We start from the raw sequence: 16,909 nt of genomic DNA on the forward strand, positions 1-16,909 counted from the left end.
GACACTGACCAATAAAAAGGCTTTGAAATTAATAAAAATAAATTTGACACAGATTTCCGGGATGAACAGTGAGGGAAATAAAATTTCTAGTTCACATTCTCTGTAGAAACATTAGTAACACAGGAAAGAAGCAAAGTAAGAAGAACGCCAACATAGAAAAATATAATTCTCCATCTTTGGAGATGGCAGGTGTTCCCACCACTCACCATATGCTCAGAGGCACATGTTACCGAATTCTTCCAAGCTACACAGCAAGTGGATTGGACTGTGAAAGACCGACCCAAATGGTGTTTGCATTTTGACCAATTTGTAGGGCAGTACAATATCTCAGAGAGGGGTTCAGGTCTCCTGCTCCCCTGGTGCATTCACTATAGCTACCCAATTTCCCTGCTTTTTAAAGTTTGATAGAAATAGCTGTGGGCTATAGGTACATTCTTAAACCTCAAGGTTTTTTGCCTATTAGTGAATCTTTTTATAGAACAAATGTTCTGTTTGGGTTGGTGGATGTTGTCCCGCTTTTGTTACGCTATAGAGCAAAAGTGCCCCTCCAGACAGCAATAATGTGGTAACCCTGGGGAAACATTGCAGAAGAACTTGGCTCCTTTGGAAGGAAGGGCAGGAAATAAATAAAGCAGAATGATGTGCAGATAGTCTAATGTAAATCCACCACTAATGCACTATTTTTCTGTCAATGTAACATTTCAGAATAAATCTGCGAAAAGATACCAATCTGGGGGGCAAGGGCTTTGTCAAACTTGATGTATATGCAGCTGGGGACAATGCAGTTCTCACCTACTCCGCAGAGTCCTCCACCGTTCCATGTTGGTTTACAAGCCTCACAATTGGGACTAAAGGTTTTGACCTCCCCAGGAATGTTATATGTACTGAGGTCAGTCTAGATAGCTTGCTAGCAGGGAGAGGGCCTGCAGTTGTCATTTTGGGAGTTAAGCAGAACACCACTCCTTGCAGCTCATGTTGCCAAGCCCATGCTTTTTTTTTTTTTTGCGCTTGGATCACTCCAAGTATATCAGAGAAGCAAGCAACTCCATAAATCAGGAGGCCAAGAGAACCAGCCTTCAGGGAGAGGCAGCTTCCCCTTCCAGTTAACTACCACCGGCAGGAATCCTAGCTCCCTTTTCCTCTCCTCTGCCCTAACCAATTGCAGCTACAGTCCCAACCCCTCTTACCAGGGAGTGAGCTCCCCATTCAATTCAATAAGACTTGCTTCTGAGTAGACATAGTTAAGATTGCACTTAGTGTGTTCACTTTTTTTAAAGCTTGGTATGGAAACTGGGGGCTTCTGGATGGCAATTAGTATTACTTCACTTAAACAAAACAGTTTTACGTGGGAAGGCTTTTTATTTGATAACCTGTATTCATTTGCTTCTGACTGAGGGCACTTTCAGGTGAGCTGTTTGTTGAGCATTTATTTTGATTTCTTTCTGGAGAGGTTAGATGATGTTGTGTCAAAGCACACAAACATTCCAGTGCATTTTCCCATCATTTTCCTTATCGCAAAAAGGCTGATCTTTGGGAAACTGGGTTTGTTGTGCAAGACCTACGAGTCAACAGTAAGTGTGCAACCTGAAATTGCTGGTATGTGATTGAATCCCACCGAAAAATAGCAACAGTCTGGAAGTGCCCTGAGTCTGGAAACAGCTCTCTCAAACCTTTGGACTCGCACTTCCCATGCAATAAAGAAAAGGGTAGCTGCTTTTTCTGGGTATGGTGCCTCCTTTATTCACACCACAGGGGTACTTTTGGCTTTGCACTACTAGCATGATGTCTGGTCCCTTCTTTTCCATTCCCTCCCCTTCTGCCTTCTGCTATCTAGGTGCTTGCGCAAAACCCATCCTCTTAAATCTGCTGTGACAGCCATATTTATTTCTTTGTTTCATCTGTGAATAGAATGTTGTTATGCGCTTTATTGATTTAATCATTTGATTGTTATCGTTGTACATAGACATAATTTTTTGGAAACGGAATAAAGTATGAAGAGTGAACCTAATGGATTTTTACGCTATGTATTCTGAGTGCAGTGTTTGTCTTCCCTTGGTGGGATAATAGGAAAGGGGTTTTCGTTGTTGTTATGTGCCTTCAAGTCAATTATGACTTATGGCGACCCTATGAATCAGCGACCTCCAAGAGCATCTGTCATGAACCACCCTGTTCAGATCTTGTAAGTTCAGGTCTGTGGCTTCCTTTATGGAATCAATCCATCTCTTGTTTGGCCTTCCTCTTTTTCTACTCCCTGCTGTTTTTCCCAGCATTCTTGTCTTTTCTAGTGAATCATGTCTTCTCATGATGTGTCCAAAGTATGATAACCTCAGTTTCATCATTTTAGCTTCTAATGATAGTTCTGGTTTAATTTGTTCTAACACCCAATCATTTGTCTTTTTTGCAGTCCATGGTATGTGCAAAGCTGTGCTGGGTACTCCATGCCAGCCTTCTCAGGGTGGTGTTAGGATGTGTGAAAATGCCAGACAGGGCAGCCTACCAGCTCGTGCCTGAAGATGTGGGTGGAAGGGGGAACTGGGGAACATCCATCCTCACCCACCTCTTGTCGGGACAGACTCTCCCCCAGGCACGGGGTTGGAATCACTGCCTGTTCTTTGGCATGGAGGAAACGAAATGTAAAGGCAGTGGCAATGCATTTCCTAGCAGCTCCCCCCTCTTCTTCTGTCCACACCCATTTTGCAGCTGGGAATAGAAAATGTAGGTGTTGTGATTCCAAGAACCACCCTGTTCCAACCCCTGCGGCCCTTTGCAAACGTTCTGGTGCATAGCGCAATGAATTCTTCTCTACTCCATGTCCCCAGGTGTGTTGCTGATCAAGGCGCATTGCTGTTGCTGTTGTCCTACTTGGTGATTTGCCCCCATTGGCTATACACACAGACGCGTGCACATACAGACACCCCTGACTGAGTATTACCAGGATGGAACTGCAGAAGATGGGAGGAGAGACAGTCACAGAGATGCTCAATGGGACCTTGCCTGATAGTGACAAGGCTGCTGTCTTGGAAGATGGGTGAGTTTTGGGGGGTTATGATGGATAGGAGGTGTGGGGATGGGCAACTTGGAAGAATGGCATAATCTAGCCAAGGGAGGCAGGAGGACAGGGAAGTGTAGAAGCCAGGATTTAGGGTGTTTTGTGCTCTCTGTTTCTCCAAGTGATAGAAAGTTCCAGGGCTGCATTTTATAAAGTTCTCTCTCTTGTTAGGAGAGAGCACTTGAGACAAATGGTGCCTTTTACAATTAACTGTTTATTTACAAACATACAGGTTGAGCAGATGGAAAACAAGCACATATCCTGACAATACTAGTCCACAAGAAATATCAGTCCAACTCCCCAAAGTTTTAGAAACTGCTTCTGCTAGCTGGAAACCTCCTTTAGCCACCTCTCCTGATAAGCTTCAAACACAGAATCTTTTGCTCTCTTCTTGCCCTCACTGAGGCTGTACAGCAAAGCATTTACATTTAGCCACGTCTGGAGGGGGAACAGGTTGATCTGCCGATCAGTTTTAAAATTCAGCTTCAAAGAGATTTTGCAACTGATTGGCAGGTCAGCCATTCTCCCTCCAGGTATGGCTAATGGAAACACTTTGCTGAAGGTGACTAGTGTGTTTACAGCCTAAATTAACGAAAACATGCCCTCAAGCTGCTCCCACCAGGTTTTACAGTAAAAAGGGGGTATGGTTTGACTAGCGTCATGTGCTCTCATTTTCAGAAGAGAGAGATGGGGATGCACTGGAACCAGCAGAACAGCGAGTGTGTTTCTACTCTGAAACTGCACAATGTTGTTTCTTACAGCCTCTATTGGGATAGGTGAGGTATAACATACATTTCAGGTTGGCATAGGTTGTGTACACACCATACATTTAAAGTACATGGCTTCCCCCAAAGAATTCTAGGAACTGTACTTTACCCCTCCTAGAGCAACAATTCCCAACACCCTTAACAAACTACAGTTCCCAGAATGCTTTGGGGGAAGTCATGTGCTTTAAACATATGGTGCGTATGTAGCCATGGATACTGTCCAAGGAACATTAGCTAGGATCTTATTCATTCTCTCTCCCTCTATGTGTGTATGAGAGAAAGCACCAAAGCCATGCTTAAAACAAGGGTTCAAAACTCCCAGTCATCAGTGGGGTTTAGCATATTTGAATGGCAGCTTCTCATGCCAGTTTAGCATTGGTCAGTAAATGGAAACAGGGGAGATATGTGGAAACAACACCCTTAACAAGACTTCTCTATGGAGGTTGTAAAAGGACTCCTGGATGCTTTCCTGAGCCTTCCAAGACAGACACATAGAGAAGAACTGTAACTCCTTTCTTTATTTGCAGTCCACACCACTGAAGGCAATAAGCACCAGCACTAGCCGCCCAGTTTTCATGCCTGGATCCTGATTCTGAAATATGGAAAAAGGGAAATGCCTTTTCCCTTCTCTTGTGAAATTCACAATCCTAACCCCGCTCACTGAGCCCTTCGGTTAGGATTACAGCCTTGGACATGTTTCAAGTGCACATGTCCATTAACTAAGTCAGCAAAAATAGTTGACACTTGCAAAGGTTATAAAGTGTAGGATTATATATACATATATTAACTACACACGTTGGTCAGTGCGGATAAGCAAAACTCTCAACAGAACCAATTTGAAATCTAATGTAGTGGTGGTTAGGGATGGGGGAACATATCCACTAAATTGGACTTGGTACCGGATTCCAACTGAATTTGACAGTTCGCTGCCCTTTCAGACTGGCACCGATTTCTTGTGGCAGGCTGTGGCTGTAATTGGCATGGATTTTGTGGCAGCGGCTGCAATCGACAACATTTTTTAAACCCCTCCCATCTTACGTAATTATCTTTGTAATCAAAGCTGCTGCATTCGTAACTGCAGGTATGATAACGATCACCATTTGTCCATTATATAGTACTAAAGAAAATGCGTTATTATCACAATATAATATAAAAAATATTGGTTCTCTGGTTTGTCCTAGGTTATATATGTCATCAATGTTAATTGTCAAATCATCCTGCAGTTTCATGTTTGTCAAACAAGACATCTTAGAGCATTTTGAATCTCTATCTTCTTGTGCAGGAAACATTACAATGATGAGACTGACCCACACTACCTGCCCCACCCTCCCCCTACCCTGATTTCCTTGGTGGTGTCCTGAGCTAACCAAGGGCTCTCTCTCTCTCTCTCTCTCTCTCTCTCTCTCTCTCTCTCTCTGTGCTAATTGTGTGTGTGTGTATGAACAAAAATATAAGGTGTTAGTAGTGGTGGTGGTGGTGATGCTGCTGCAGTGCTGCTAACAAACTAATTCGAGAATAGTGAATAGCGAAAGGGAGAGGAATCATTAAGCAGCACATCAGTTAGCCTGAGGCAAGAGACAAATTCAGAGGTGATTATCTGCCTCATTGATTTGTAAATAGGACCAAAAAACCAGTGGAACACTGTGATCATTCACATAAGCTACCTAAAAATTATGCAATTCTCCCCCCCCCCCGCCGCTGCCAAAAACCCACATTCAATACTGTTACCATTTACAAAAGTATTTATGTAAATAATTACTTTTTTTTTGCCACCGGGAAACACTCAGCCCCCCCCCCCCCGGCAGATCTAATCACCCAAAAAAACAGAGCAGATCGAATCAACAAGTGCCAGAACAAGCAGGAACAAAAAAAGGGCAGATCGGGATCAAACGATGGTCTAACGGATCGGAACTATGCAGCGAACCCCATCCTTAGTGGTGGTAGCGGGGAAGAGTGAAAAGCAGTGTGTGAAAAATTGCATTGTATCCAGTGCTACTCAAATGGAGTTCCACTTGCGCAATGGAAATTCCCCTTCCTCTCCTTCCACACCCCCAAAATCCTCCAACGCCGTGTCTTGTAATACAGTGTAGTAAATTGGAGTTTTCCAGGGGGTCGGGGAAGCGCTCCCATGTTGAGAGGCGTGTGTCTGAAGGCAAGATGTTGGGGTTGAATGATAAAGGAGGGCTTTTTGCTTGAAACATCTGCCTGGCTGCTGTTGGAGAAAGAGTACAGCCTTCCCCAACCTGGTACACTCCAGATTTAAGGGTTTGATACTTATGCTAATGACAAATTAGGCTGCAGTCCTGTACTTGCTTCACCTGAGAGTGAGCCCTATTGAAATTATTGGTACTCACTTCTGAGTAAACATTGCACTGTTCATTAACTGTTATTATGAAAGAATAAAAATAACTTTTGCAATAATTACAGTAAGAAAAAAAACTTTTTAATTATATTAAATGATTCACTTGACAATTTTTCTCTGCAGCTTTTATTCTGGAACACCAGGGCAAGTAGGCAGCAGGCTAGTTCTTCAAGCCTCATAGCATACTAAATGATCTTTTACTGCAGTCAAATAATAAGCAATCAGTTGGTGGCAATATTTGATTGTTGAATTGACTGGCTTGCCAGTGGTACAGTACAAAGCACACAAGTTGATACGAAATGAGTGCATTTGTTTTGCACAATTGGACAAAGCCATTTTGTGGATTTGAGGGCTAGGAGGCTTTGCTGATGCCAAATAAGAATAACAATGGCTATGGGACTACATCCATTGCTCTGACTTTGTTTTCTTCCTTTTCAGCTATGAGGAAGAAGAGCGCACTTTGGCTGAGCAAGAGGAGTTCCTGCCTCACATCGCCAGCAAGAAACTGAACCAGTTCACTGATGTAGGTGATTGTAGAGCCCAGATATCCTCATCTCACCCTGGGTAGAATCTGAGAATCTTGTTTCCCAAACTGTAGATAACTAAATGCAGAAGATCTACTTTTTCTACTAATGAATAATATTACACAAACCTCTTCCTGACCATATAGGACGATCCTCTTCACTCCTCAGATTTTATGGGGTTGTCAGGAGTTCCTGTACAGGCCAACAGATATTGCAACCTTTGCATCTCTACCCTTTCCTCCTGTCCTCATTTCCATCTCTTCTGGCCACTTCAGATGATTGTTGACACTAAGAGCTGAAGCACATAATCAGGAGAATCACATGCAATTGCTTTTCCTGGATTATACCATTCAGACTGCAGGTGTGGAGACTGCATTGAATTATTTCCTATTTAAAATAGGTCCTATGCAGAGAAAAACAGTATGGCATAGAGAAAGCTAGACAAAAACCATTCTCCCTAACATGCTAGCTTTACACATTGAAGGATTTTAATTATATTACAGAAGCATTCAAACATTACGACATTCCCCCTGCAGTCAGTGATGGTACACCCTAGCAGGAAGACCTGCACCACATGATTTTCTTGATGTGTTGCAGCTGCTCTGAGCCATGCTGTTGTAACCCATTGCCCTTTCCTCTTTTGGGATTCCTGATTGACCATTGTCCACAGTTCTTCCCTTTTGTCTCTCACTTGCCTTGTTTCTTTTTCTTTTTATCTCTGCCTGACTTTTTACTGGCACTTAGAATGGGCACATATGCAAGTTTATATCCATTTACTCTGGACTGCAGCTTCATGCTGGCAGGCAACAAGGTCCTCTTCAGAAAATCCCTTTCTAGCACAATAAACACATAATTGTTTGTCACCCATTTTGTGACAGGCTGTCCAGACATCTACCCTTCATTTGTGTACTTGAAGCGGGACTGTAGCATTTGCCCCTACATTGGGTGTGTGCTTTATATTGCACATGGAGAAATACCATTCTCCCTCATCCCCAGCACAATCTGTTGCAATCTATTGCGTTGTGGCATAGAATGTGATGGCAGGCAGGAGGGTTGGAGGCTCCTATTGCCTGTGATGTAAATAGCAGTACAATTTCCACTGTTGCTATGCCTGTACCATTTTGCCACCTTTTAAGAAAATTATTATTATTATTATCATTGGGAATCAAACTCATTAGAGGGTCAAACTACCCACCCAGCAGATAATGAGAGTCCGCACCCTTAATTTTTCACTAAAGAATATCAGTTCTACTCAGTCTGATGTCATTGGTTTCACATCAGTTGGATGCTAAAATTCCAGGTCAAAAGGTAAGAAAATGGACTCTTCTGGACTCTAGCAATTCTTTTTCTAGACGTGAACTACTGGTCTTACGATTGTCCCCCCCCTCCTCCCCCGAATCATCCTGACAAAAAGCACCCTCCAGTTCCTCTTCCAATTTGCCACTCTTCCACATCATGCCAGTAACACCCTTTACTAGCGCCATCTTGCTCCATATGCCCTCAGGCCTGAGCAGAGTAGCCCTTGAATCTCCCAGCTCCTTATATTCTAAGCCAAGCTTCCCCAGCCTGGCACCCTCCAGATATTTTGGACCACAGCTCCCATCAGCCCCAGCCACCAAGGCCAGTGATCAAGAATGATGGGATCTGTAGTCTGTTAACACTGGGAGGCCACCAGGTTGAGGAAGGCCGGTTGAAACTCATGTGGTACTTGTTGCCCTCCAAAATTCTCCTACCTGCCAAAACTAGAACCCACTCCCCCTTGATCCTATTCATTTATTTATTTATTAGATTTATATCCCGCCCTTCCTCCCAGGGCTGCACAAGATTCTACCAGCACAAGCGCCATGTTTTCCAAGTTCCTTTTCCTCCTGGCTCCGGGACACTGCTGTTGGTGTCAGTCCCTTTACATCAGAGGAGAGAAATCTTCAGCCTCCAGATGTTTTTGGTCTACAACTCCCATCGGCCCTGGCCGTTGGCCGTGCTTGCTGAGGCTGATGGGAGTTGTAGTTCAGCAACATTTGTAGGGCCAAACATTCCCCACGCCTGCTTTACATCACCTTCATCATCATCAGTAATAATAATAAGGCTTTTCCCACTAGTTTTCCCCCATGTACAAAAAAACCCCTGTTTCGTGTGCCCTGCTGTTTTTTCTCTGACTTGTTTTTTGTGACTCTGACTTTGCAGTATGAGGGAAAGACGTCGTTTGGGATGTCAGTCTTTAACCTGAGCAACGCCATCATGGGCAGCGGCATCTTAGGTCTGGCCTACGCCATGAGGAACACAGGAATCATCCTCTTTGTGTGAGTGCCTCTCCTGCAACACACTGACAAGGAGAGGTTCAAAGCCCTAGGAGGAAGGAGGGAAGGGGTTAGAAACTCGCCCCACTCATCCACCCGTTGATGTACACAGTTTGCAGGATAGCTTGCACAGAGCATGCATCTGGGGACCACAGTTGGTGGCATCATAATAGCAAAAGCTCAAGCAGAGGTTGGATACAACTCTGTGGAATTTGGGATTCTGTGGCTGGTTGTGGGAGGGGGCTAGGTTTGAAGTTGAGGCTTGGGAAGTTGGAGGTCCTATGCCTGTTCCTGGGAGAGCAGTTTGGGGCTGACGTTTGTTTCTGCCCTTCTCTTACCAGGGTGCTTTTGATCAGCATTGCTTTGCTCTCTGCCTATTCCATTCATCTGCTGCTGAAATGTGCTGGGGTCGTGGGTAAGTTGTGGGCTGCAGGTTAAGTCCTTCACTACTCCTAGAGTGCAGTTAGTAGAGCACTGGAAGGCACCAGTCAAAAGCATTCTGGCCATGGGGAGGTTTATTCCAGTGCCTGGAACTTTTAAAAGAGAGTTGGAACTGGTTCAAGAGAAATTTGACTGGCAGGTTTTTGAAACAATACACACATCTGCCAAATCCTTCCCTACCACAAAGAAACACAGAATAAATATCCTAAACTGTTGTCTGTCCCTATCCTACAGTAGCCTCATTAGGTTGCACAGTGAACAATCATGTTGGGCTTTGGACCAGGAGAAACTAACTCAGGCCACAAAAACCCACATGTGTATTGTAAGGATCAGAGATGCTATAACACTGCATCCCACCAGACACCAATGCAGCTAGAAAGACCGGCTCTAAGAGGTTATCTATGTTATAGACATAAACTGGTTTAAGAGTTGTTTCATTTCCCAGATAATCCTTGGGAATTGTAGTGCGGTGAGGTGGGTCTAGAGTTCTCTACCGGTAAATTCTCAGCATGCTCACCAGACTACAGTTCACATGTTTCTTTACCATACAACAACAGAGTTCTATACTTAGATAACTAGGAAGGATAGGGAATATCCTCTCCTGTCATAGTTGAGGTGGAACGTGGTGATCTTTACAGTGGGAGAAGCCTCACTTGTGAACAGAGGTAATGTGAATGGGCTGCAGTAGTGGTGACACTAATCGGAAATCATGGATTATAACTAAAGTGATTTCCAGCCATTTGTCAAAAAAACCCCAAAACCTCTGCGTCTCTCTCTCTTTTTCTTCTTTCATCTAGGAATTAGAGCTTATGAACAGCTGGGACTCAGGGCATTTGGCCACGGGGGCAAAGTGGTTGCTGGTGTGGTTATCTCAATACACAACATAGGAGGTAAGGACTTGTTCCGACCCATAGATTACACTGTGCTCTGATGCTAAGAAAGAATCTGCCATGGTAACGCAACTTCTCCCCCTCTCCCTCAAAAAGTGTGCCTGTACACATGATGCATTTAGTCCATTGGCAGACAGTTGCTTCCTTTGCCAAATTTATTCTATATTTCCGCTAGTGGGGGAAGAGTTGTGGGTAAGGAACCTTGTAAGGTGCTGAAACTCTGTTTTCTCATGAATTCTGTATTGTGCCCGCTACCTGATTTTGCTCATGTGCAATGGTGATATTGGAATATTTCCATCATGTGGCCTGTTGATTGCTGTCCTCCCACCAGACCAAAAAGGAATTTGGGGAATCCTAACAGCTTTCTCTTTTCACAGCAATGTCCAGTTACTTGTTCATCGTTAAATCTGAACTGCCACTTGTGATCCAAACCTTCTTAGGACTGTCAGGGAGCAACGGGTAAGCAAAGCTATCTCCAGTTCAGCAGCAGTTAAGATATCCATTTCTGTGACCCCTAGTGTAGGCTTGGGGACCCTGTGGGCCCTCCAGATGTTGTTGGACCAACTCCCATCATCCCTGACTATTGGCCACATTGGTTAGGACTGATGGGAGTTGCAGTCCAGCAACATCTGGAGGGCCACCATGTTCCTCAGCCTGGCCCTATGTACATTCCACAGCTGTTCCATAAAGAGTTTGGGGTGATTTCCCCTTTCTAGCAGTTTATTTATTTATTCATTTTAGCAATGACCAATGTATTTTTAAATTAAAACTGTGCTTACTGTACATATAGTCAGTGAAAACTCCCAACAGTATCACACCTCAGGGTCAGCTTGGAGGAAGCACCCAATCATATCAACATGATTTTAAGGATCTGAACCTTTGCTGACCTCCCCTTACAGAGTCCCCTTAGGGCCATGGTGACCTGGGATGAAACTGGCTCTTTCCCTCCTTTCTCCCTCCCATCCCCACTGCCCCGGCCTTCCCTCCAAGCTAGGTCTGCTGTGAGGCTTTTGGAGCTGTTTTATGGAGAGAAACAGCTGGTCTGTTTTGGCTCAATTTCCCTTCTATAAATGGATCCATCTGAGGGGATTGCTGCCCTGTTCACATGCCTTCCCTAAGCAGGGGGCTTCTGGGCTCCAGCCACTGCCCCCTCCATTCCTCAGAATTAGAGGACTCAACCCTCCCCTTCAAACAAAAATGAGGCATGTTGAGAGGGGTAGCAGGGACTATTCCTTCACCAATTAATTATAACCTGCCCCCTGACACTTCATAGTTGACTTTCACTTTGAATTTGAGGCCAAACTACAGCCACGTTGTAACATGACCCCGATGGACGTTCTTCCATTCCAAAGTTAGATAAAATGAGGGTAAAGGCGGCTGGAGGAGGAGTTTCAAGGGGGAAAGTGGCTGGAAAGGGAAAGGTTAAACACCTCTCCTTTCCCTGCTGCTTTTCCATGCCAAATCGCCCCCCCTTCCTGAGGCTGCTTTATAGATTGATTTTATGGAGAGTAGCCATTGGGCTAATCTTTCACATAGCTGTGTTGTGTAACATGTTGTTTGCCCCACGCTCTCCCAGCTGTTAAAAATAGTAAATCAAAATGTTAGGACTCTAGGGCAAGGGAGAATCTTGCTCAGCCCTGAGCCCCAGGGCTGCTTTTGTTGGAGAAAGTGCGCCCCTAAGTTGGATAAAGGTATAGAAAAGGGGCCATCTGGTGTCTGGGTATGGTCCTGGAAGCTATGAGGAGGGCCTCTGGTGGCCTACACTGGATTTTAATCAAGAGCATGGTAGAAGAAAGCTCACCGCCCCCCATTTCAACCACAATGAAAAGGAAAGTGATTTCAAGTTGTAAATAGATAAAGAGAGCCCACAGTATAACAGTACATCTCTCTTTGGATTTTGCAATGATCTGGCTATGCCTGAGTACTTATGCTGCAAATTGGGAAGCCCCGGGTGTCAGAGGCCACGAGATTGATTATATGGAGCCTGACCACTGGTAAAATGGAGACAGGGAGGTCAGTGTGCACAGCAAAATGTGCACCTAGCAAAATGCTGTCTTGGGATAGTCCTCTGATCTAGAAAACATCTTGTGATTTTCTATTCTGGTGCCTTCGCTCCGACTCTCCAGGGTTAGGAAAGTTAGTTTTTGAAAACAGAAACTACCAATACTATATTGAAGTTACCTTACACAGTCAGCCCTTTGGTTCCTCTAGCATAGCACAGTCTAACCTGACAGTTGATGGATCTCCAAGGTCTCCAGCAGAGGGCCTATCCTAGCTCTGGTACCTAAGATCTTTTCAACTGGGGATGCTAGGATTTGAACCTGAAGCCCTTTGCACACAAAGCCTTGGCTCCCCCACTGATCTATAGGCCTTCTTCAGTAGTATCCTGGTGTTTCTTCCCCTTTGTCTCTAGAGTGCTGATGACTCACAAAACAATTAACTCAACAGTTGTTAAGCCTATGTTTGTTTCCTCATTCAGCATTTGCTTATTTACACACACACACACTCTTCCTGGTTTCCACTCTCCCAACATTCTGCACACTCTAGCACTGATCAAGAAACAGAACCCCTGGCAGGTATGCAGATGTGGGCTGCCAATAAATGAACTGTGATTTGGGACCCTGCCTCAGGCTCTGGGGTCACCAGGGACATATTTTACCCCTACCTCAAAGGCATCCCTTAGTGCACCCTTTATCTACTTCCATATAAGTGAATTGTCTTCCTTTTTTTTGCTTTGGGGGAAAGTAAAGCACTACACTGAGGGACAGTGGTGTAGTGGGGCTGACATCTGTTTGTCGGGTGACCATCAATATGCATGTCCATCCATGGGGGAGGCACAATGCATCTTAGTGCATAAGGAGCATGTTGCAGGTCCTGGAGTCCTCCCTGTGCCTGGGCATTCCCTCCATGCATAAATAGCAAGCCTTAGTCTTTTACAACAGAAATAATCAAGAGCCTTTTGGCACCTTAAAGGTTGACTAATTTATTATTAGCATAAGCTTTCTGATGAAGTGGATTCTGGGTTGGCCAAAATTTATGCCATAACGCAGGTAGGGGAAATCTTTGGCCCTCCAGATGTTGCTGAACTACAATTCCCATCAGACCTAGCAAACATGGCCAATGGCGAGAGATGATAGGATTTGTAGTTCAGCAACATTTGGAAGGCATACACTCTGCATACCTGCCGTAATGAAAGGTCCTTTGGGTGCCACAAGTTTCTTATTCTTTTTTGCTACAATAGGCTACCCCTCTGGAAAGTATTTTGCTAGTTATTCCTGCTAACTATACAGACTTAATGAAGGGGAAGGGATTGAGTGGCCAGATGCAAAGGAGAACACTGCCCCTGTGCTCTTCAGTCATTGTGAGGATGAGGGAATTTCAGTTTATTATGTAAGGGTGAGAAAAATTGCCTAAATTCCCTCTTTGATGCAACCTCTAAAGGACAGGAGCCCTGTTTCCTTTTGCCTCTGTTCATTCTCGGGCAAAAGACATCACATCCATTGGCTATTGTGACCTTGATATTGTTTGTTTTCAGCGAGTGGTACATGAACGGGAATGTTTTAATCATCATTGTAACCGTGTGTGTCATCCTGCCCCTGGCTATGATGAAACATTTGGGTAAGTAGCAGAGACCATATGCCCATGGTGTTTTGCTTGAGTGCGCTTGGATAAACAATGTCCAAGTTGCTGGGTGCAATTGCGTCACTGCAGGGGACGTCTCCTTCCTTTCACCTGAGAGTTCAAGGCAATGTTATGTGTTGATATTTTGCACCGTATTGGTGGGTGCATCTGTATGTCCACTGCCCCCTGCTGGAGGGAACCAGCTTTGCTTAATATGAGCATCCTGTTCTCAACTGTCACGTCAAACCTGCTACTCTGAGGAATTGCACTTCTCTCTGTAGAGTTTGTTGGTGTGAAGAAGCTCAAGACTTGACAAAAACCCTGCCATAGGAAAATAGTATGTTTGTGTGTGTGTGTGTGTGTGTGTGTTATTTTCCTATGGCAGGGTTTTTGTCAAGTCTAAAGTGTGTTGCCACCCTCACCCCACCCAGCCCTGCACCTCTGCCATTAATAGCATAACACATGTGAATTAAGCACATGGAGATTTTCCTAGAATGGAGACAAAGTGATGGGGAAATATGCTGCAGTGAGCAAGTACTGTCTTAGAAGAGGCGTTTCCTCCTGTGTGAAAGTGAAGGGGGAAGTTCCTGCCCCCTTCAGGTGTGCTTGCTATCTGCAGTTTGTACACGTACTTTGGGGATGAATCCGACAGGGCCCTGAACCAAAATTCATCCCCCGTCCTTAGGGGGGCATTTGCAAGGGCTGTTTTGTTGATTTTAGGGATTGGTGAGGGAAGCATATTCACAGTGTTTTGAGGGGAAGCAGGGTGATCATGGCAGTGAGTGGCTTCTTTTTCTTTAAAAAAAAAATCTTTTCCAGGATGGAAAGCGCTTTGCAGTTGTCAGCAGCATCTTCTGAGGGAGTAACAGCCATTTCCCTCCTGCTCCCAAAAAGTCCCTGGAATGAAGTTAGTCATTGTAGGGAGCATTGGAGGGGAGGGTGGTGTCCCCACAGGTGGCAGTAAAACAACAACACCCTCCTGGTTGAGAAATTAAATCTTCAAAAAGGAAGCCACTGCCTCCATGGCAAGGATGCCTCTGCCCATGAATCACTGTGGTCCCGTCCAGACAACATGTTTGTTGAGCATTCATCCTGGGTTGTTTGGGGAGGTCCAATGGCATTACCTGTTTACTGAGCATTCATTCTGATTTGTTTGTGGGGAGGTTATATAACTTTGTGTCAAGCAGGTATTATGCCACACTTTCAAATGCATTTCCCTGTCATGTTTCTTATTGCAAAAAGTCTGATTTGGGGGCGGGGCGGGGGGAAGCAGGTTTGTTTGCTGAAGAGTACCAAATCAACTTTAGTTGTGCAACCTGAATTTGATAGTATGTAAATGAATCCCGCCCAAAGATAACAGCAATCTGGAAGTGCCCAATAAATGTGTTCATCCCTATCGTACAAATTGCCCATGTGTGGGGGCCTCAATTACCTTTCCCCCACCCTCCAAGTGCAAATTGCTGAGATTTCCATTCCAGTGATTTTTCTTCTAGCCCTAATAGTATTTATTTATTTTTGATCAGGACTCTTGTACCTTTTAACAGTTACATGGTAGGGAGAGAAGTCCAACAGGTGCTGTTTTTGCTGGCATAGAGATACCATGATGAGGGAAAATGTGCCCTTTGGATTTCTGCCTGTAAGGAAGCTGCTTAAAATCAGGTTGAAGAGCACTAAAGTAGGGGACCTGTTGAGTCTCTTTTATCACTCACTCTGTGTTGAAGCTTAATGTTCTCTCTCTCTCTCCTCTCTCCCTTTCTCCTGACAGGTTATCTTGGTTATACCAGTGGACTCTCACTTACCTGTATGTTTTTCTTCCTCATCTCGGTGAGTTGACAGGGATTTCCAGCTACTCCATCTTTTCCTGGCTGGAGAATTGTACCTCTTCTGTAATCTACCAGACATAATAGTAAATTGGGTATCTTGGGTTTTGAATACTTGTATGTAAGGGGAAAGTTTGGCAGCTGCAGCTTTTCCACCCACCCCACCTTTCTATCCGCTCCGTGCTCCTTTTCTGATCCTGATACTCACCATCCGTTTTTCATTCTCACCATAAAGGTGATCTACAAGAAATTTGAGATTCTCTGCCCCCTCAATGAGACACACTCTGAAAAGCCCACCATCTACTATAATGGGCACAACGTCACAGATGAAGTCTGTGCTGCCGAATTCTTCACTGTCAACTCCCAGGTTAGAAATGGGATCCTGAGGCCCTCGGGAGAGGGGGTCTAGTGACTCAATGGTGGCTGTAGGGTGTACAGAAAGGACATCAAATGAAGAGCTTATAAATGAATCTGTACATTTTTATGGGAGATTATATCCAACTGATAACTCAGGTGTTGAGGATATCAGGCCTGTGTGTGTGTGTGCAAACACTTTAGAAATACCAGCATTGTCAGATGCAGGTAAACATTTAATGTTCCAGGAAGTGAGAAGAAGAATCTCAAGTGATACGCAGTCTTGAATAATACATCTGGCCCACTTGGGCTTCCTACAAATTATTGCAAAGATATTGAGGAATCAGTAAGCCAGCCTTTAACTCATCTCTTTCTAAACTGTTTATGTGAACATCAGATACTGTAATATTGGAATGAAGCTCTTAGTCATAAAGGGTGGTATTCTACTAACTAGTCCCATCAGTGCAAGGATTTCCACTTGCACAATGGGACTTTCCCACTAATCCTTCCCCCACGCATGTCCAACACCCTCCCCAAATCTGCTACAGAGGGTTGTGGTAATCCCTGGAACAGATTTAGGGGGCACACTGGAGGAGAAGAGGGAAAGAATGTGCCATTGCGCAAGTGAAATCCTTATGTTGATGGAACACCCAAAATATATCAAGGTCATGTAAACAGGGATGGTCAACATTCTCTGTCAAGGGCCACATTCCCTCAGGGGTAATCTGTCGGGGGTTGCATACTGGTGGTGGGCAGGGCTGGTGCCAATAGTGGATGGGACTAC

At 44.5% G+C, this 16,909-nt stretch overlaps 1 protein-coding gene across 5 annotated transcripts in view; it reads left to right on the forward strand.

The window, feature by feature from the left end:
- Positions 1–16,909, forward strand: part of SLC38A5 (solute carrier family 38 member 5) — a 55,307-nt gene that overhangs the window by 19,660 nt on the left and 18,738 nt on the right. For 3 of the 5 annotated variants that reach the window (XM_061614295.1, XM_061614297.1, XM_061614298.1), the window contains exons 2-10: positions 2,820–3,028; positions 6,617–6,701; positions 8,887–9,002; positions 9,341–9,414; positions 10,238–10,330; positions 10,708–10,789; positions 13,866–13,948; positions 15,717–15,775; positions 16,007–16,138. In XM_061614295.1, the coding sequence (XP_061470279.1) occupies positions 2,937–3,028; positions 6,617–6,701; positions 8,887–9,002; positions 9,341–9,414; positions 10,238–10,330; positions 10,708–10,789; positions 13,866–13,948; positions 15,717–15,775; positions 16,007–16,138 (816 nt within the window). In that variant the 5' untranslated portion in view covers positions 2,820–2,936. Of the gene's footprint in view, positions 1–1,618; positions 1,724–2,819; positions 3,029–6,616; positions 6,702–7,300; positions 8,011–8,886; positions 9,003–9,340; positions 9,415–10,237; positions 10,331–10,707; positions 10,790–13,865; positions 13,949–15,716; positions 15,776–16,006; positions 16,139–16,909 lie in introns of those variants that run through there. The other 2 variants (XM_061614296.1, XM_061614299.1) reach the window with 2 other exon arrangements.

Source organism: Rhineura floridana, chromosome 3 (genome assembly GCF_030035675.1).
Source record: "Rhineura floridana isolate rRhiFlo1 chromosome 3, rRhiFlo1.hap2, whole genome shotgun sequence".
Lineage (NCBI taxonomy): Eukaryota > Metazoa > Chordata > Lepidosauria > Squamata > Rhineuridae > Rhineura > Rhineura floridana.